Source organism: Sus scrofa, chromosome 13 (genome assembly GCF_054392235.1).
Source record: "Sus scrofa isolate SSC_HxYL_T2T_F1_AM1 chromosome 13, Sscrofa_HxYL_maternal_Yorkshire_Landrace_v2.0, whole genome shotgun sequence".
Lineage (NCBI taxonomy): Eukaryota > Metazoa > Chordata > Mammalia > Artiodactyla > Suidae > Sus > Sus scrofa.
Window position 1 is genome coordinate 210,730,823 of NC_139395.1, and position 21,853 is coordinate 210,752,675.

The 21,853-nt window shown below is 44.1% G+C and overlaps 1 protein-coding gene and 1 long non-coding RNA gene across 5 annotated transcripts in view; one reads left to right on the forward strand and one right to left on the reverse strand.

Annotated features, from left to right (window-relative positions):
- Window positions 1–11,638, reverse strand: part of SCAF4 (SR-related CTD associated factor 4) — a 58,588-nt gene extending 46,950 nt beyond the window's left edge. For all 4 annotated transcript variants that reach the window (XM_005657142.4, XM_003358925.6, XM_084991938.1 and 1 more), the window contains exon 1: window positions 11,197–11,638. In XM_005657142.4, coding sequence (XP_005657199.2) covers window positions 11,197–11,226 — 30 coding nt within the window. In that variant the 5' untranslated portion in view covers window positions 11,227–11,638. The remainder of the gene's footprint in view (window positions 1–11,196) is intronic.
- A 121-nt stretch (window positions 11,639–11,759) lies between these two features.
- On the forward strand, window positions 11,760–21,282 carry LOC146397869 (uncharacterized). The gene is made up of 3 exons (XR_014825128.1): window positions 11,760–12,769; window positions 19,779–20,093; window positions 20,539–21,282. It is a non-coding gene; the product is annotated as an uncharacterized LOC146397869 (long non-coding RNA).
- Window positions 21,283–21,853: the final 571 nt, after the last annotated feature.

Sequence of the window (21,853 nt, forward strand, 5' to 3'; positions counted from 1 at the left end):
TATTCCTTACTTCCATTTTGGTTCACCAAACTGAAATCAATTCTCAACTCTTTCCTTTCTATTTACTCAAGAAATATTCCAGGATGCGATTTTAGGAAATGCCAAATATTTTATCCATGCCATTGCTCTACTTTCTAACACAGATGCCAGGTTTCTAAATCACTTTTACTGTGACTAGTTAAGTAAACTTTGTGTCCACCCAAAGTTGGCCATAAAACATTTTTATGAATCAAATAGTTTCTCCTAGACTTCAAGTGAAGAAATAAAAAATTGGTTCCAGGATATTAAAATCATTTGATTAGAAGAAAAAACATTCCATACATTATGTATTTTATCTATACCTATTTTTCTCCCGACAAAGTTGTAATGACTAGATCTATACACAAACTTGGGATTAAAACTGAAAAGACTAAACTTATAAAATCCCTCATTGATTTAAAATTTTAATTGTGAATATAAATTAGTAAATGAAATGTAAATATCTAAAAACACATTTTAAGTTTTAAACACTGATTGCACCTACTGTACTACTATGAATGACTTAACAAACCTTCATCCTTCTTTTTTTTTTTTTAGCTTATCAGGGCCACACTCGCAACCTATGGAGGTTCCCAGGCTAGGGGCTGAATCAGAGCTACAGCTGCTGGCCTACGTAGCCACAGCCACAGCAATGCAGGATCCTTAACCCATTGAGCAGAGCAAGGTCAGGGATAGAGCCTAAAATCTCACAGTTCCTAGTCGGATTTGTTTCTGCTGACACACGCCGGGAACTCCTACCTCCATCATTCTTAAAGGGCAGCAAATCCTTCCAGAAATATGCATTAGAGTGCACTTGCTACCTTGCTTCAAATATGCAGAAGTTGTTTAGGGCACTCTCTCCCTTTATAAACAATACAATAAACAAAGATCAACTACTTAAAAAACTTCAGCCTGAACCCATGAGGAGCTACACACTGGGCTCAACTAGCCTCTTACAGTACTCAGTCAAATCTGAGAACTGCCATTTTTACACTGTGTGACCTTGTACAAATCACACCACCCCTCCAGCTTCTTTACCTTTAAAATGTAAAGAACATAAAGACATATATAAAATACCTAACCCACATGATAGCATCTGGCTGGTATTTAATGAGCAAATGCAAGATTCTTCCCCTGTCATTCCCTTGAACTGACTCCACTGGATTACTTCTTAAAATAACATGTAAAAACTAAAGATATCCTTTGCACAAACTCAGGATTCAGGATCAACAAAATAATTTACAGAGCCACCCAATAGCTAATAAGTCTTCAACTTGATAGATAATCAAAGTAAGCAAGAAAACAATGAAAAGGGTGTTAAAATCTGACTTTTCTTTAAACAGCTTTGAGATATAATTCATATACCATAAAACTCAGTTCTTTAAAGTGTACAATTCAGTGGTTTTAGCTATATTCAGAGTTATATAATCAACACTATTTCATTTTAGAATATTTTTATCACACTCCAAAGAAATTCCATACCGGTTAGCAGTCACTCCCCACTCCTCCCTCACCTCCCAACCATAATCTACTTTCTACCTCTATGGATCTGCCCATTATGGATATTTCAAATATCAAAAAACCCGTTAAGTTCATAAAATATGCTCTTATATTTACCAAATAATGATTAAGGTCTTCATAATGACCTGAACATATCTTCAACTAAACCCCAAACTTGGCTGTCATTTCTAAAATGATTTATCATTCAGTAACTGTTAATTGAGATGAACTAGGTAATATACGACCATTAAAGTTTTATCTGCTTCCTAAAGGCTTAAAAGCCATATTACCATAAATTTCCATATTATAGTTTCCCTTTACCAGGGTATTATAATTCTACATAAGCTAAAACTAAGCTCTGACCAAAGGAGGAAACAATGAAAAACTCATGATAAAGTGTATAAAGATATAGAGAAGATACTGAAGAGAGACATTTACAAACTATAGGGTTATTGCTCTCAAAGTAGTAACACATCTAGAGTGGGGCAATGGGAGAAGTTCACCAAGCGGCAGTCAAAAAGTAGGTGAACTTTCTCTGTAAGGACTCCAAATACAATAATAAAACTGCTTGAAAATTGTTTTATTATCCCCAAACATTAGCAATTCTAAATATCAGGGATAAAATGTTCCTTCCCTTAAAATTGAGATTGAGATTGTTGATTGAGATTCTTGTTTTAAACTATTGATGTGGTTACCAATGAGAATACATAAGAATCAAATTTGTACTTTTCCCTTTTCAAGGCCATACCTGTGGCATATACAGAAGTTCCCGGGGCAGGGGTCAAGCAGCTGAGTCCTACACCACAGACGAGGCAACAATGCATCTGGATCCCAGCTGCATCTGCAACCTAAAAAAGCAGCTTGGAGCAACACTGGATCTTAACCTACTGAGGCCAGGGATCAAACACACATCTTCCAAGAGACGCCAGGTCCTTAATCCACTGAGCCACAACGGGAAAGCTAAATTTGAACATTTTTATTATGCATCCTTTAATAAGCAATCTATCCTAAGCACAAGTTCGCTAAGAAACCCTCCAGTTCTGTGGTCAGTGCACAAAACACACAGATTGGCTACACTTGTTCCCTTGGAGAAACACTACAAAGAGATGATAGCCTGCATCCTCCTCAGGTGCAGTTTGTCTCCAATTCTGTGGTTCCTATACATATATTCCTATGTTTAAACAGTACATTTAAAGTATGACAGCTGTATGCAATTCTTCTTTCCTGAAATATCTTTTTTTTTTTTTGACTAAGAGGACATTTGAAAGTCACCGGAATCAATGCTGAAAAAAGACATGGACAGTACTGGGATTCCAAGAATTTATTGTGAAGTGAGCTTTTTCTAAAATTTCTGCCAAAGGTTATCTCATGTTTAAAATTTCCCTAATGTTGTGTCTCTGCTGCTTCATGTATAACTTTTTGTTAAATAGAATTAGTGAGGAGTGATCTTCGATCACTTATGGGTGATGATAGATTGCTAAACCAGGAGTTCCCCTTGTGGCTCAGAAGTAACAAACCTGACTAGTATGTGAGTTCCATCCCTGGCCCCACTCAGTGGGTTAGGGATCTGGCATTGCTGTGAGCTATAGTGCAGGTTGCAGATGCGGCTTGGAGCCTGCACTGCTGTGGCTGTGGCCTGCAGCTGCAGCTCCAATTCGAACCCTAGCTTGAGAACTTCCATATGCTGTGGCTGCAGCCCTAAAAAGCAAAAAAAAAAAAAAAAAAAAAAAGATTTGGCATGTGAGCTTAATGAACATTATTAACACTAAAGACTTAAGAAGTTCATCATTTATATAACAACTTTTTTTTCCCTATCATGTTATCGAGGTATTTCTGAAATGAGGGTTTTTTTGGGAGGTGGGGAGTCAGGGGAAGTGTCACAGCCACAGCATGTGGAAGGTCCCAAGTCAGGGACTGAACCTGAACAACAGCAGTGACAACGCTGGATCCTTAACTCTCTGAGCCACCAGGGAACTCCAAAAATGAGTTTGTTTTGTCTTTTCAGGGCCACAGCCTCGGCATATGGAAGTTCACAGGCTAGGGGTCCAACTGTAGCTGCAGCTGCGGGCCTATGCCATGGCTGCAGCAACACCGGATCCTTAACACAGTGAGCAGGGCCAGGGATCGAACCTGTGTCCTCATGGATATTAGTTGGGTTCGTTACCACTGAGCCACAAAGGGAGCTCCCTGAAATGAGTTTTAAATTCATGCAGATATATACAGAAAAGTTACCTGTCATACAATTCAAGACCAAAAAACAAATCCAATCAAAAAAAAAAAAAGGGCAGAAGACTCAGAGACATTTTCCTAAAGAGGATGTACAGATGGCTAAAGGCACATGAAAATACAACACGGCTAATTACTAGAGAAATGTAAATCAAGACTATAATGAGGTATCACTTCACATGGGTCAGAATGACCATCATCAAGAAGTCTATAAAGAATAATGGAGTTTCCTGGTAGCGTAGGGGTTAAGAACTTGGTGTTGTCACTGCTGTGGCCTGGGCAACTTCAGCATGCCAAGAACTTCCACATGCCATGGGCACTGCCAAAACAGAAAACAAATAAAGAGGAGTTGCGTCGTGGCTCAGCTATAACCAACCTGATAGTATCCATGAGGACGAAGGTTCCACACCTGGCCTTGCTCAGTGGGTTAAGGATCTCTGTTGCCTCAAGCTGAGGTGTAGGTCACAGACGAGGCTGGGATCCTGAGTTGCTGCGGCTATGGTGCAGGTCGGCAGCTACAGTTCTGATTCAACCCCTAGCCTGGGAACTTCCACATGTCTCACTTGCAGCCGTAGACGCCAAAAAAAAAAAAACAACAACAACAACAAAAAAAACCCACACCAGAAACCAAAAACAAACAAAAAGGCTATAAATAATAAATGCTGGAGAGGTGTGGAGAAAAGGGAACACCTGCATGAACTGCTGGTGGGAATGTTAATTGGTGTAGCTACTATGGAAAACAGTATGAAGGTTCCTTAAAAAACTAAAATAGAACTACCATATGATCCAGCCAATTCCATTACTGGGTATATATCTGGAAAAAAGGAAAACTTCTAATTCGAAAAGTTACATGCACCTTATTGTTTCACAGCCACACTACTTACAATAGCCAAGACATGAAAGCAACCCAAGTACCCATCAACAGATGACTGTCTTAAAAAGATGTATGTATATAGATTACTCAGCCATAAAAATTAAAATATTGCCATCTGCAGCAACACAGATGAACTTAGAGAATATTTAGTGAAGTCAGAGAAAGGCAAATAATATATATCACATATATGAAGTCTAAAAAATAATACAAATGAATCTATATATAAAACAAAGATTTACAGACATAGCAAACAAACTTAACAGTTACCAAAAAGGAGAGGTAGTAGGGAAGAGACTATTGAGGAATATGGGATTAACAAACTACTATACATAAAATAGATAAGCAACAAGGACTTACTGCATAGCACAGAGAATTATACTTAAAATTGCTGGAATAGAATCTGCAAAAAACCCCAAATCACTATGCTGTACACCTAAAACACAATACTGTAAATCAATTATACTTAAAAAAAAAATTTCTTTTCTGTAATGCTTAAGTAAATTATATCCACTTGGGCTCCATGGCAGGAGAGCAACCTACAATTTGTACCTGGTAAAAAAAACCAAAAACCCCACTCCCAACAAAAAAACACACATACAAAAACCAATTACCATTTTGCCAACTTTTAATTGGTGCTTTTATGTCCTGAACTGTTTCACAAGATTTACAAGCCAACGTTTCCATTATTCCAATTTTTCTTTGAATCAGTTCCTTATCATATGCCCATGAAATTTTCTTTTTTGAAACAAAATACTAATCAAATTCATAGACTAGGGATAGGGATATTTTCAGTAAGAACATCAATGATAAATCCTGCCAGGGAAAGCTTTAAAGAGCTCTACTGTTGTAGGAGACAAGCAATTTTCTGAGAGTCAAGAAAGAGAAGAATAAAACTATAATTAACTTTTAATATTCCAATTGGTCAAGTGAAATCTCTAATTTCACTTCAACTACTGCCCTGGTCCGCTACATCTCTTACACACAGTAAGAACCTTGTTTCAACTTTTTGTTCACTTGTTTAGAAGGATCTCTCAAAAAAAGGAATGATCAAAAATTAACAAGTTAACATTACAGGTTAAAAAAAATACTTACAGCACCCTCATCGTATGATCTAAATTCTAGAAAGACTATCATGCCCATCAACTAATAAGTAAAATACACAACAGTCCCTACAGCAGGATTTCCCAGTGGGAATAGGAAGGTGGCAAACTCCCCAGTGAGATACAGAACTCAATTCTTCCTTCAGGATAACAGAGGTCAAGACTAATAGCCCAAGTGGTTAAGGGGAGCAATATCAATTCATACATTCCAAGCACTCATAAAGCTTAATTTCTGTCTGATTTAAAAAATAAAACATAAAAGTAATCATCATCTTCCTGCACTTCCAAGTAGCATTATATGCATACCACACCTCAATGCTGTAGTTAGTTCTCAAAAATAATTCCAGGATGGGGGGAGAGGGAGGTTGAGTTCCTTTCAGTGGTCTGTGAGGTAAAAACTGTTTGCATATTAATACCAAAACATGTCTTGCCCTTTTCATTCATTTTCTCACACGTATACAGCAAAGTTTTCTAGAGGCTACCTGATGTGCAAAACTGCAGGACTGAGAAAAGAAGTAGCTATTAAGAAACCAGGTTTTACTAAAAAGTTTAAATGAGGTTTGCAAAAATATAAAACCATGTCACTCTTCTCACCAATTGTTTTGTTTTGGAAATGTTGCTTTTCATTAAAAATGTTAGTTTTGTTAGCTTGTAATGGATTTATTATTTTTAATAAATGTGTTTCTCGGTTTAAATTTCTGATATAGTAAACATCGGAAGTACAACCCAAATGAAAAAGCTCTCTGTGGTCCTTAACTTTTAAGAATTTAAAGGCGTCAAAGTCCCAAGTTTGAGAACAGCTGTCCCAGAGAAACTCTTACACAAAGAAACATGTTTGAGAAAGTTCATTGCAGTATTTGTCAGTAACAAATGAGAAACAAATGTTCATCCACTGGGGAACCAGATAAAATAAAATATGGTTTATTCAAATGACAGCCTACTACAGAGCAGTTAGAAAGAACTAAATCTTAATGCACACTATTAATGATGTTTAAGCAAAAGAACAAAAACAAAAAACCCCAAAAAACAAAAAACCAAACCATTTTTCAGAACAGATACCATATACATCACTCATGCCAATCGAAACACAGAATATTATATATATTATTTATGAACCACAAAGACTGCTACTAAATTCATTGCTTGATTGCTTCTGATGGGGGTGGGGGGAGGGGTGGAAGGGTGGGAATGGGATTGGGGATGGGAGGAAAGAAAGGCTTTATCATATTTTATTTTTAAATTTTAAACACCAATTCTTATTATATTCTCTACACTTTTTTGAGTACTTTAATTAAATTGTCTTAAAATCACTGATGCTACCGAAAAAGTGAGAAGAGATAACTTTTTGATTTAGAGAAACCTGATTAAACTCTTCACATTAAGGAGTATATAAACATAGTAGAACACAATTAAGTGTTTTTTCACTTACCTTCCCATCTTTTATAACACTTAACAGTGTCTTGCCATAAAAGTCCTGTCAAAATGTCCTTAATTACCTTAACTTTTTCATCTTCCTTTTTGTATCAGACATGTAATGACCTCTTTTACCTGTGCTTCAATCTGATCCTTTCCTCTCATGCATACTTTTGCTCTAAGTTGACCAACACCATTAGTTGCTTTAAACTATGCTTTTTTTGCACATCCCTTCCCTCAACATGCTCTAGCTTCTATGCCCACCTGATAAAGACCAGGGCTTGACCATGACTTAATTAAGACCTTGTACATACACTGTATAAACATACCAAACCCCTGGCACCAGTACCTAGTACACTGTTAATTGCTCTTCCTTCCCTTCATCCTTGAAGCAACTTTTCCCTAGAACACGTGACAACCAAACTTCCAAAAAAAGACTACTTTACATTTGCTATCTCTCATTTCCTTATCTCCCACATCACCATTCAACCCTAAATTACAGATCCCATTACCCTCAAAAAATTCAGTGACCTTTTCCTTAAGTCTTACCCTGTGACCACTCTTCTAGTATTATACAAAATATTGCCTTCAGGCAGCAATTAAGATGGGACTTCTGCATTCAAATCTCAGCTCTACCATTAGCTAGTAGTATGCCCTTGGGTGAATTATTTAACTTCTTTTCAATCAGTTTCCTCATCTATAAATGGATGTCTATGCAAGACTGTGGAAGTATTAACTTAGATATGTATAAATAAAATACCTGACATGTTATAGATGCTTATTAAATATTAATTCCTTTTCTCTCCTTTCAATTTTCCCTAGGGTACATCTGAATATCTCCTGCTATATCTCTCGGTTGCTTCCAACTTTGAGTTCTACATTATCAACTAACTGCCTGCCAAAAATTTCCACACAACTGTTCTCAAACTGCTCAAAATCAAACATATTTCTGCCTCTACCAAATATACTCTTGATGACTGCTTGACGTGCTAACGGCGTCACCACTCTCCTAGTGCTTAGAATGTGGGGGCAAAAGGTGCTTATAAACCTACCAGACGTCTAGTTCATGGATTCTTCTGGTCCATATCCTTCTCCTCTCTATTCCCTCTATAGACATGCCAAGTTCAGATTCTACTTGCTTTTCCTACCTCAGCCCCCAACCCGCCAAATTTCTCCAAATCTCTGCCTTCCACAGTACATACTATAAATCAGGCAGCATTTTGATTATGTCACTCCACTACTTAAAACCTTCAATTTACCCTCAGCACCGCCCCCCCCCAAAAAAGGGCAGCAACCAAGCACATTAGACAGACGTGAAACTTATCAGGCTCCCAACTAGTTTAACCATCCTTAATCTCCAGCAGCCTCCAGGATCAAACTACTGCTCATTTCTCATCACTGCTCCCCGTGAATCATTTTCCCTACATCTTTGGAAATAAATCGTCTCTTTCTCTCAAGTGATCCTCCCACCACCTCCGTGGCCACCCTACAGTACTTTATGAGGACCCCAAAGGAAGCTGTTCTATCACATATTAAAGATTCTTTCCAAAGTTTTCTATCCTCCATTAGTTTAGGGTGCTAGCAGATAGAGATACTCAGTAGCAGTACCACTGCCAGGTAACCAGGACACAGCTTTTCAACTGAGCAGGCACTCAGAAGAAGTCCGTTAAATGAAGGTAAGATTTGGGAAATTTAAGTTTACAGGGAACTAATCAGTAACATTTCATGAACAGAGAGAATTAACTGAGAAGCGGTACAATCAGGCACAAGGAGATGGATTTTGAAGTCACTAATTTCTCCAGAAAAAAAGTTTTTTCCAAAGAAAAGTTTGGCAGAAGAGAGTCAGAATTGGTAACATACATCTAACATAATGCAATGTGAAGTTGATAAAGACTACGGATGGCAATGCAAATTATTTAAAGAGGAAAATAATCAATAGTAAGAAAATTCTCACTTTGGGAGTTCCCGTTGTGGCGCAGTGGTTAACGAATCCGACTAGGAACCATGAGGTTGCGGGTTTGGTCCCTGGCCTTGCTCAGTGGGTTAAAGATCCGGCGTTGCCGTGAGCTGTGGTGTAGGTTGCAGACGCGGCTCGGATCCTGCGTTGCTGTGGCTCTGGCATAGGCCGGGAGCTACAGCTCCGATTCGACCTCTAGCCTGGGAACCTCCATATGCCGCAGGAGCGGCCCACAGAAATAGAAAAAAGACCAAAAAAAAAAAAAAAGAAAAAAAAGAAAATTCTCACTTTGTACATGTTAAAAGATTAAAACATCATTTTCCTTTTTCAGGGCATCAGTATCATACCTAGTTTTGTTTTTTCAAAGTAAAAATTACTACTGATCACATTCTCCCAGAATTAACATAAAACACTTAAAGAATGTAGTTAATGTCAACTTCCATAATGCCTAAATCAGAATTAAATACTTCTTATTTTAAGAATACAGTAAAAATCCGGTATTTAATCCTTTCCATTAAAAAAGTTGCCATTAAAATATTCATAAAGTCTTTATCTTGAGAAAGAAATATACTTCTCTTCTAAAAATTCTACCGTTTGTATAAATTCTCATTCATTCAACAAGTATTTGCCAAGCCTCTGCCATGCTGGGGGTGGGGGCGCAAAGAACAGAAACTCCCTGCCCTCATGGAGCTAACATTCCAGTGTATTCTGCCTTTAGGAAACAAAGTCAACTTCCAACCCTGAAGTCTCTGGAGCATGAAATTATCTAGACATCAAAAATCAGGAAATTTTATTTCGTCATTTTGAAAATAATCACTACTGAACTTGCAAGATTCTGTCCAACTTCTGCAGTTAAGACATTTTATGTACCCTTAAGTGCAAGACAAATCATTTCTAGGATAACTAATAAGGCAATAAACGGCCCTAACTGCAGTGTTACTGGAGGGTACGGTATTATGGCACTACAAATTCAAAGCTATTGCACCCTAATTCTACTACAAGTGTAACTACAAAAATCTCACTGTGAATGCAGCAAGTTTTTCACGCCGGACCAAGAAACCTAGCACTACCACATTTTGAATTTTTCAATGTTGGGTTTATCTTTAGTATTTGGAAAAGAAAGATAATCCAACTCAACACATGACAATTGTTTCCACTCTGTAACTACATTTTAAATCATCAGTGGTCAAGACCCCTCTCCGCAAATCGCTCCTAAAAGAGAGAAAGTGTGGACTCTATATTCAAAAACAGCACCTGGAAAGATTTGAGATAAAACCACAGAGCTTCAGGGCGGCGGGCAGCTTTGTTCCCGGTTTTGGGAGGTTTTCACATGTAAATGTTCTCAAAGAAGGGAGCCGAGGATTAAGGGTGTGAGGGTGGGGGACTGGAGGCCAAAGCCGGCTTTCTAGCGGACTAACGCCGAGCAAATACTTGTCTCTCCCATTCAACTTTTTGGGTGTCACGTTGGGGCCCCAGAGCCCATAAGATGGTTGGGTTAGCGACTCGGTATGGTGCCGCCTCCTAGTTTATTAACCCCACTTCCCAAGTGCAGGAATCCCGGGGGAGGGGGATGAACACCCTCTCCAACTCCTCCCCGACCTGAGATCAGAGTCCAGCCGCCGTCGCGCCGCGGCCTGAGCAACAGGAGAGCCGAGGCCGCCGGTCCGCCAGCCCCGCGACCGGCAGATGCTCCCGCTCCCCCGCCCCCCACGCCCGCCCGCGCTTCTTTCTTAGCCCCTTGCGGGCTCCCGGCACAGGGAAGCCAATAACGGGGCTGGGAGCAGAAAGCGAGAGCGCCGGGACCTGAAAAGGGGCGAAGTTAGAGACACCAGCGCCGACGCGGGCCGGAGGAGGCCGGAAGGGGGCGAGAGGGGCAGCCCGAGGTCGCCGCCCGGGGGTGAGCGGTGGGGGAGGGGTGTGGGGTCGGCTCCCGCGGCCGCCGCGACCTCCCCGGGGCCACAGGCCGCTCCGCGCAGGCCCCGCCGCCCCGGAACCGGGGCAGGAAGCGTCCCCACCCCGACCTAAGCTTTAAACCTCCGGCGGCGGGAGAAGCGACGCCCCGACTCCGGCGGCAGGCCCGGCACCCCAGTGTCCCGAGAACCCCTCACCTCCTGGTTGAAGGCGTTGACGGCGTCCATGTTCGCGCTGCGGCGGCGGCTGCTCCGGGCCCGCCGGTCACATAGACCTCGCGCCGCGGCGGAGCGGGGCAGGGGAACCGGCTGGGCCTGAGGGGCCGGAGGAGGCGATGAACGGCGGGGCCGGAGGCCGGGTAGGAAGAGGCTGCGGCCGAGGCGGCGGGGCGGACGGCCGAGGCAGAGGCAGAGGCGGAGGGGTGGCGGGCCCCCTCTCAGTCCCGTTCCGAGGATGAGGCAAAAGAGGCGGCGGCGGCGGCGGCGCTGGGCTCCAACATGTCCGTTTGGTGGTGGCGGCTGCGCTCTGCGTCTCGCTGACACGGCCCCCCGCGCCCTCACGCACTAGCCCACACTGGCCCGACCGGCAAGCGGGCGGGCCTCTCTCTCCCTCTCGCCAGCGGGATGGCGGCAGCGGCCCGAGTCCACGCCGCGCGGGGCACCCTGGGACAGCTCGGGCCTCCCAGCGCTTCCTGTGCCCGGCCCCCGCCCCTCCCCGCCCCGCCCCTCCCGCGCTGGCCCCGCCCCACCCCGCCCCGCCCGGCGCGCGCGCGCGCGCCACCCGCTTAGCCGGTGGCTCGTGACGCCGGTACGCCGAGCTCTTTCCCGCCCGCTGCGGCCGCGGGCCCGGGAGACTGCCTGGCCCAGAGGCTGGGTTCCCCGCGAGAGGCGCCGAAGAGCGCGGGATCCCAGCGCTGGAGGTTGGCTCGGGCAGTGCCCGCGCACGCGCTCGTCCCTACCCTACGCGGCGCTCGTAGGGTCGTTTTTGTGTGCCATTCTACCCAGGCAGGCCCTACACCCGGCCGGGGCTGGCGGGGCTGGCGGGTTCAGTGCTGCTTGATCTTCGTAGCCTGGAACAAAGGGCTCGGGATTTGACTTCAGCCCGTCGGGCGTGCACTTTGCAAGCCCCCGTGCAACCTCTACCGATGCAGCCCCGTGTCAGCCCTAATTGTGTGGGTTAATTCTGAGTAAGCTCCAAGAAGGACGTGCAGGCATTGGAGATCCACGCAGGCCTAAAGGAACCCCTGTGCAGTCAGTCATGTGCTGCCGGAGGAGTGGATTCGCTAAACCGTGATATATCGATTCCCCAAAACGCGTTGTTTCCTTTTTGGTGGAAACCCGGCCCTGATTCACTTCTCTTGAATACCTCCTGTCTGCGGGGTACTGTGCTGGGTTCTGGGAATACGGAAGTTAAAAGATCCAGCTCAGTTTAGTTGGGGAGGACAGGCGAATGAGCCGATAATAACTAAAGCGTGGTAAACATTAGGGTAGAGACCCTGGGAAACAAGAAAGATACTCACCTGACTGGAAGTCCAGGAAGACTTCTCAGAGGAGGTAGCACCCGAGCTATGTCTCGAAGAAGTAGCAAGAGTGGTTGGAGAAGATAACCCTGGCCTCGGAAGCTGGATGAGTACTGTGTTATTTCCCAGGGAAGACCAGCTGGAGCTTAGGGAGTGAGGAGAAGGACTGAAACCAGGTCCGGAAGAGTCTCTGTGCCCTTCCAGGGAGTTTGGATTTTGTCCCCAAGGCTGTGGGGAGCCTTTGCAAAATTGTAAGTGGAGAGTGGTGTCATGCAACGGGTAGAATTTCTAGCGTGGGGTCCAGGAAGGATTAGCTCTAGCCCAGGGGATGCTGAGAGCTTAAGGCAATGAAGTGGAGGTGAGATAAAGTCAGATACTTAAGGAATGGCGTGGACAGGCTAGGACAGAGCAACGGTGAGGTTGAGGAGGAGGGCGGTGTCACGGAGGATGGTTTAGACTCTGGCTTGGTGAGGGCGTGGGTGGTGGATTTAGGGAGGATTGGGTTTGATTGAAGGCAGAATAGTGGTGAACTCTTATAGACTGTTTACCACATGCTGGAGTCTATCTGGCATGTTACTCTGTGTTATTTACTCTTAACAGGCTTCCGTTTGACGCTGCCATCAGTAATGCCTCTGTTTTCTAGTTGAGGAAGCAAGGCCCTATTCAGTTAATTAACATGCCCAAGGCAAGATGATGCCCTTCTGGGGCTTGTGGAGTTGGAGCTGCCCCTTGAGCAAATCAGTGAAGATGTCAAGGAGGCAGTTGGATAAACACATGTGGAGTCAGGAGAGATGGCTGAGAGGAGGTGGAGATTTGGGAGTTACTGGTGCACAGCTGGTGGAAGGAGCTGAAACAGGAGGGAAATAAGACTGCGACTCAGGTTCACGAGGGGCAAGAAATTGGCGTGAGCAGAGGCCGAGACAGTGTGGCAGAAGCCCGTCAGCTTCTTCCGGAGCTGAAGGTAGAAGTCAGCAAGGTAAAGATTGGGAAGTATTGGAGTTCCCGTTCTGGTGCAGCGGAAATGAATCCAACTAGGAACCATGAGGTTTTGGGTTCAATCCCTGGCCTCCCTCTGGGTTAAGGATCCAGCTTTGCCGTGAGCTGTGGTCTAGGTCACAGATGCGGCTCGGATCTGGCGTGGCCGTGTCTGTGGCCAGCAGCTGTAGCTCCAGCTCCAATTAGATCCCTAGCCTGGGAACCTCCACATGTCACAGATGTGGCCCTGAAAAGCAAAAAAAAAAAAAAAAAAAAAGAAAGATTGGGAAGTACTGACAGCTACTGCTGCCTCAGTAGGAGCAGCATTGGCTGAAGTGCAGAGGGCAGAGGTCAACCTGATGTGCACTCAAGGAAGAAAGGCAGCAGGAGATATTTTACAGACTTGACTGTGAAGGCAGGTTTGTGAGGGCCCCAGGGGAAAGATGCAGGATAAAGCAAGGGTATGCTTGTTTCATTTAGAAGTGAGAAATGGGGAGTTCCCGTTGTGGCACAGTGGAAACAAATCCAACTAGAAACCATGAGATTTTGGGTTCAATCCCCTCAGTGCGTTAAGGATCTGGCGCTGCCATGGGATTGAACCTGCATCCTCATGGACACTATGTCAAGTTCTTAACCCCACTGAGCCACATCAGGCACTCTGAGAAGTGCACTCTTAAATATTTGTTGAAGGAACAAACAAAATAGATCCCAAATATTCTTTTGGGGCCCATCAATCATCTGTTTCATTTCACTACCTTTTTTATCTCAGCTGAACTACCATCATGCTTTTTTTTTTTTTAGCTGTGCCTGCATGCAAAAGTTCCCAGGTCAGGGGTCAAACCAGAACCTCCATGACCCTGCTAGAGTATGTGTTACCTTGCACCGCTATTATCTGGAAAAAAAAAAAAGTCATTGTGCCCTTGCCTTTCCTCTCCCTTTGTCTGTGGACAGTGGCAGAACTTAAAAATGGAGGTTGGGGGAGTTCCCGTCGTGGCGCAGTGGTTAACGAATCCGACTAGGAACCATGAGGTTGCGGGTTCGGTCCCTGCCCTTGCTCAGTGGGTTAACGATCCGGCGTTGCCGTGAGCTGTGGTGTAGGTTGCAGACGCGGCTCGGATCCGGCGTTGCTGTGGCTCTGGTGTAGGCCGGTGGCTACAGCTCCGATTCAACCCCTAGCCTGGGAACCTCCATATGCCGAGGGAGCGGCCCAAGAAATAGCCAACAACAACAAAAAGACAAAAAAAAAAAAAAAAAAAAGGAGGTTGGCATGAGAAAAGGAATGTATATGTATATATGTGTGGAACGGTTACTTCGCCGTATAGTGGAAAACTACAGAGCACTGTGAACCATCATGGAAAAAATAGAAATCATTAAAAAAAAAAAAAAAAAAAAGGGCTCAGAGTTCCCATCATGGCTCAGTGGTTAAAGAATCTGACTAGCATCCATGAGGATAAATGTTCCATCGCTGGCCTTTCTCAGTGGGGTTAAGGATCTGGTGTTGCCATGAGCTGTGGTGTAGGTCACAGACGTGGCTCGGATCCCACATTGCTGTGGCTGTGGCATAGGCCAGCAGCTGTAGCTCCAATTGGACCCCTAGCCTGGGAACCGCCATATGCCAGGAGTGTGGCCCTAAAAAGCGAAAAAAACAAACAAACAAACAAAAATGACCCACAGAGAGGAGTTCCCGTCATGGCTCAGGGGTAATGAACCCGACCAACATCCATGGGAACTTGGGCTCCATCCCTGGCCTCACTCAGTGGGTTGAGGATCTGGCATTGCTGTGGCTGGGGCATAGGCCAACAGCTACAGCTCTGATTCAGCCCATAGCCGGGAACCTCCATATGCCATGGCTGCGGCCCTAAAGAGACAAAATAAAAGGGGAGAGGCACAAAGCCTGCTGGAATTCCTTCAGCTCCAATTCATATTTGCCATCTTCTTTCCTCCTGTGAGTCAGGGAAGTAGATTTGTCTAAGGAAGTTTGAGGCGCGGGGGAGAGGGGAAGAGGACGAATTCAGCTTGAGATATTTTGCCTTGGGGTCTCAATGCATTATAGCTGTTGAGCTCTGTAATGACTCTTGAATTGAAGGAACAATGACCTGGAGGAGAACATTTTCTCTGCGCCATCCTATTGAGATTTGAATGTACAAAGAACAAGATTCGATGTCTGCTAGGCTTGTGTTTGAGGTAGATAATTTAGATTTCAGGGGTTCCTTTTTGGATAGGCTTGTTTGGTTTATATGTCGATGTGTTGGGGAGGTCCTTTAAACAATTTGTTTGGGGGACATGTGCCATGAACCAGGCTTTTTATGCCTGGACAGCACTTTCTACCATTTTTCTGTTCCGAAGATGGCAGTACCCCTATCTGCTTTGGGACATCTGGTGGCCATTTGCATAGTGGCCACTGGATTTCCATCTCTGTCCTTCCAGGTAGACAAGTCAAATCCTCCAATAGGAAATTGAGGCAAATAACAAAACTCCTGAGGACTGTCCTTTGTGAGCAGACCTTAAAACAGTAAGAATGCAGCCTGTTAAAAAGATGGACATGGAGTCCCCTTGTGGCTCAGTGGTTAACAAACCTGACTAGGATGCATGAGGATGCAGGTTCGATCCCTGGCCTCACTCAGTGGGTTGAGGATCCGGTGTTGCCATGAGCTGTGGTGTAGGTCAGAGATGCAGCTCGGATCCTGAGTTGCTGTGGTTGTGGCATAGGCTGGCAGCTGCAGGTCCAATTCGACCCCTAGCCTGGGAACTTCCATATGCTATGGGTGCAGACCTGAAAAGCTTAAAAAAAAAAAAAAAAAAAAAAGGGCAGAGGAGTTTCTGTTGTGGCTCAGTAGGTTAAGAACTTGACTAGTGGAGTTCCCATTGTGGCTCAGCGGAAACGAATCTGACTAGTGACCATGACGTTGCGGGTTTGATCCCTGACCTCGCTCGGTCGGTTAAGGATCTGGTGTTGCCATGAGCTGCAGTGTAGGTTGCAGATGAGGCTCGAATCTGGCATGGCTGTGGCTGTGGTGCAGGCCCAGCAGCTGCAGCTCTGATTCGACCCCTAGCCCAGGAACTTCTATATGCCACAGGTGAGGCCCTAAAAAGAAAAAAAAAATTAAATTAAAAAAAAAAGATGGCTGGAGGATCATAAATACATGTGACTGAGAAAAATCATCAAGACATTTTGTCCACTTGCAAACTTGCCTTCTCTCAAAAAAACTATGTTTAAACAGATTCATGTGTTCCTAAAGTGGGTGTGGAAATTGACAGTTGTGAAAAGCCATTCCAAACAAACTTGTTTTTAAAAGGAATAGATGAAGGAGTTCCCATCGTGGCGCAGCAGAAACGAATCCAACTAGGAATCATGAGGTTGCAGGTTCGATCCCTGGCCTTGCTCTGTGGGTTAAGAATCTGGCGTTGCCGTGAGCTGTGGTGTAGGTCGCAGACACAGCTTGGACCTGGTGTTCCTGTGGCTGTTGTGTAGGTGGGCGGCTACAGCTCCAATTGAGCCCCTGGGAACCTCCACATGCCTCAGGTACAACCCTAAAAAGACAAAAGACAAGACATAAAATAAAATAAAATAAAAAGAATAGATGAAATCAATATTCAGATGAAAGAAAAGCCAGCACTTGGAAGTAATATTCTGGTTAATTCTGTGACCTTCGCTTGTCAACTCATTCTCTTGATAGGAATTCCTGCCACAGTCTGCAGGTGTGCAGAATACAGAAAGAAAGCATCTTATTCCTTTTCTTTTCTCTTTTCTTTTCTTTTTTATCTTTTTTGAGCCACCCTCATGGAATATGCATTCAAGCATCTTATTCCCGAAGAGCCCAGGGAAATGTCCATAGGTAAAAATTCAAGAGAAAACATGTTCTGGAGTTTCTGTTGTGGCGCAGTGGTTAATGAATCTGACTAGGAACCATGAGGTTGCGGGTTCTAGGGCTGCACCTGCAGCATGTGGAGGTTCCCAGGCCAGGGGTCTAAACAGAGCTGCAGCTTCCAGCCTACACCACAGCCACAGCAATGCCAGATCCAAGCCTTGCCTGTGATCTACTTCTCATGACAAGGAGAGATATTTTAACCAATTCAATGAGGCCAGGGGTCAAACATGAGTCCTCATGGACATTAGTCAGGTTCGTTAATGCTGAGCCACAATGGGAAGTCCAACAGGTTCTTTCTTTTCATTTTTTTTTTGTCTTTGTAAGGGCCACACCTGCAGCATATGGAAGTTCCCAGGCTAGGGGTTGAATCAGAGCTGCAACTGCTGGCCTACGCCACAGCCACAGCAACATGAGATCCAAGCTGCATCTGCGACCTACACCACAGCTCTTGGCAACGCTGGATACTTAACCCACTGAGTGAGGCCAGGGATCAAACCTGTGTCCTCATGGATAGTAGTTAGATTCTTTTCTGCTGAGCCACAACAGGAACTCCAACAATAGTTCCCTTACACTCATAAGGCCTTAGCCCATATGCTTTCTAGAGTAAGTATAAACTAATTTCACTGTACCTTTCCTCTTGGTCTGCTTTCCTTCTCTGGCCATCCTCCTCCAGTTCCAGAGATTTCACCTCTGGAATTCCAACAGGGATCACCTCTGTGATCCCTTTCCCTCCCCACTTAGGGATCTGAAATCTATCCTGGTTTACAACTGCATTTCCGGCTGCCCACCGGAAAATTCCACTTGGATGTCCCCCTCTGTCTCCAAGGGACTCACCTGATTTTTGTGTGTGTCAACCTCTGTCTCTCTGCCCTTTGTGTCATTGGAGCTGAAACAGTGGAACAGACCATAAGGAAAACAGGAAGTGGAAGAAAGAAGAGCTCAGTGGCAGGTGGGGCCATGGGATTTTACGGAATTTTCACTTTATTCTTAATTTTTTAGCGCTTTCTAGACTCTCTGCTCTCTTTTGTAATTGGAAAGGGTTAGCTCCTTAAAAAAAAAAAAAGAAATGATACAGTTAAAGGTGCAACAAACCTAAAATGTTTTGGATAGATAATCTTAGCTATTGTAGTAAGCATATGAGCATGAGTAATGCATTAGTTTGGGTTCTCCAGAGAAACAGAACCATTAGAATATTTATATCGGAGTTCCCGTCGTGGCTCAGTGGTTAACGAATCCGACTAGGAACCATGTGGTTGCAGGTTCGATCCCTGGCCTTGCTCAGTGGGTTAAGGATCCGGCGTTGCTGTGGCTCTGGTGTAGGCCGGTGGCTACAGCTCCAATTCGACCCCTGGTCTGGGAACCTCCATATGCCGCGGGAGCGGCCCAAGAAATAACCAAAAAAAAAAAAAAAAAAAAAAAAAAGAATATTTATATACTCATAATATAATATTAGTATGGTATATTTTTTCTCCATATATGTTCTCATACAGATATCATTAGTGTATATATGTATTTTTTCCACATATGTATACTAATATGTATACCATTAGTGTGTATATATGTATATATATATATATTTTTTTTTTTCCTCCACGTGTGTGTGTGTGTGTATACTTGATACAATTGGTCCTTGAAAAACGTGGGTTTGGGAGTTCCTGTCGTGGCTCAGTGGTTAACAAATCTGACTAGGAACCATGAGGTTGTGGGTTTGATCCCTGGCCTTGTTCAATGGGTTAAGGATCCCGAGTTGCCGTTGCTCTGGTGTAGGCCGACGGCTACAGCTCCGATTAAACCCCAAGCCTGGGAACCTCCATATGCTGCAGGAGCAGCCCTAGAAAAGGCAAAAAGACAAAAAAAAAAAAAAAAAAAAAAAAAAAAAAAAGGAAAGAAAAGAAAAATGTGGGTTTGAACAATGTGGGTCTACTTACATGCAAATTTTTTTTCAATAACTATACAGTTGGCCCTCCATATCCTCAAGTTCCGCATCCGTAGATTGAACTCTCTGTGGATAGCAGACTGAATACATGACCATGACTCACAACTGGTTGAATTCGTGGATGCAGAACTGCTGGATACAGGGGGGCAGACTATGCAATTTGATCATCCCCAGATATTGGTATCTGAAGTGGGTCCATGCCAAGGGATGACTGTATATGGAGATTTAGATAGATGGGTAGATAGCTAGATAGATAGGGATAGATTTATATACATAAAGTCTTCCATCTCTGCCATCTGCAAGCTAAAGTATCTAGAAAGCTGCTGGTCAGTCTCAAGGCATGGCCTAAAAACCAGGGAGGCTGATGCAGTAAATCCCGGTGCAATAACAGGAGAAAAGATGAGATGTTCCAGGGCTTACGGGGAGGCAGGTTTAAAAAAAAAGAGCTAATTCCTCTTTTTCTTCCTTTGTTCTATTCAGGTCTTCAGTGGACTGGATGATGCCCACCCCCCTGGGAGAGGACCATCTCTTTTACTGATTCCGTCAATTCAGATGTTAATCCCATCCGAGACACCGTCATGGACACACCCAGAAATAACTAGTCTTGGCATTAGGTGGCCCAGGCAAGATGACACAAAATTAGCCATCGCAAGTAACTAACTACTAAAAGACAAGTTTCTCATAGCCATTTTCTGTCTTAAGAATAGGGATCTTAGGAGTTCCCGTCGTGGCACAGTGGTTAACGAATCCGACTAGGAACCATGAGGTTGCGGGTTCGGTCCCTGCCCTTGCTCAGTGGGTTAACGATCCGGCGTTGCCGTGAGCTGTGGTGTAGGTTGCAGACACGGCTCGGATCCCGCGTTGCTGTGGCTCTGGCGTAGGCTGGTGGCTACAGCTCTGATTCGACTCCTAGCCTGGGAACCTCCATATGCCGTGGGAGCAGCCCAAGAAATAGCAACAACAATAACAAAAGACAAAAAAAAAAGAATAGGGATCTGAGATTCTTTTTCCAAAACTGAAATATTAAAATCAAGAAGTTCCTGGAGTTCCCATCGTGGCGCAGTGGTTAACGAATCCGACCAGGAACCATGAGGTTTCGGGTTCGATCCCTGGCCTTGCTCAGTCAGTTAAGGACCTGGCCTTGCCATGAGCTGTGGTGTAGGTTGCAGACGCGGCTCCGATCCTGCGTTGCTGTGGCTGTGGTGTAGGCCGGCGGCTACAGCTCCGATTGGACCCCTAGCCTGGGAACCTCCATATGCTGTGGGAGTGGCCCTAGAAAAGGCAAAAAGACACACACAAAAAAATCTTAGCAGTTCCCTTGTGGCGCCCTGGATTAAGGATCCAGCATGGCTGCGGCTGTGATGCAGGCCACAGATGTGACCTGGGTTCCATCCCTGGCCCAGGAACTTCTGCATGCCAAGGGCACAGCCAAAAAAAGAAAAAATATCAAGGCTTGACTGAGGTGAAATGTCACCTTGCAGGACTGAATCACTCCAATCTAATATTTACTTTTCATTCATTCATTCATTCATTCATTCACAAAGTAAATATGAACATCTGCTATAGACAGGAACTGTGCTGGGTGTCTAGGATATCCCGGTAGGCAAAAGCAGATGCTCGTGGAACTACTTTTGCAGAGTCCGATATCTAGCCCTGACGTTGAATATTTTTTCGTGGGCATATTGGTCACTTATACATGATCATGTCTTATGAGAAGATAATTTTAGGAGTTCCTTTAGTAGCTCAGGGGTTAATGACCTGACTAGGATCCATGAGGATGTGGGTTTGATCCCTGGTCTTGCTCAGTAGGTAAAGGACCCAGCATTGCCATGAGCTGTGGTGTAGGTCACAGATGTGGCTCAGATCCTGCGTGGCTGTGGCTGTGGCAGCTGTAGCTATGATTCAACTCCCAGCCTGGGAACCTCCATATGCCACAAGTGTGGCCCTAAAAAGCAAAAAAAAAAAAAAAAAAAAAAAAAAAAAATTTTTTTCTAGTTACTGTGTATGTCTTTATTTATTATTCTGCATTGACTAATCTTCTGGTACAATATTAAATAAAAGAAGCAAAAGAATTCCCTGGTGGCTTAGTGGGTTAAGGATCCGGCATTGCCATAAGCTGTGGTCTAGGCCATGGATGTGGCTCGAATCCCAAGTTGCTATGGCTGTGGTGTAGGCCAGCAGCTGTAGCTCTGATTAGACCCCTAGCCCCGGAATTTCCATATGCTGCAGGTGTGGCCCTTAAAAGAAAAAAAAAAAAAATGGACATCTTTATCTTGTGTCTTATCTCAGGGGTAAGTATTCTTTCACTATTGCTTACATTTATTGTAGGTTTTTCATAGATGCCCTATAACAAGTTGAGGAATTTCCTTTCTCTAAGTTTCTTGAATTTCTATTAAATTTTTTTTTTTTTTTTTTTTTTTTTTGCAGAAGTTCCCGGGCCAGGGATAGAACCTGAGCCACAGCAGTGACAACACCAAATCCTTAACCACTATGCCACCAGGGACCTCCCCCCTTTTAAAAAATTCTTTTATTGTTGTGTTTTGGGTTTCTTTGTT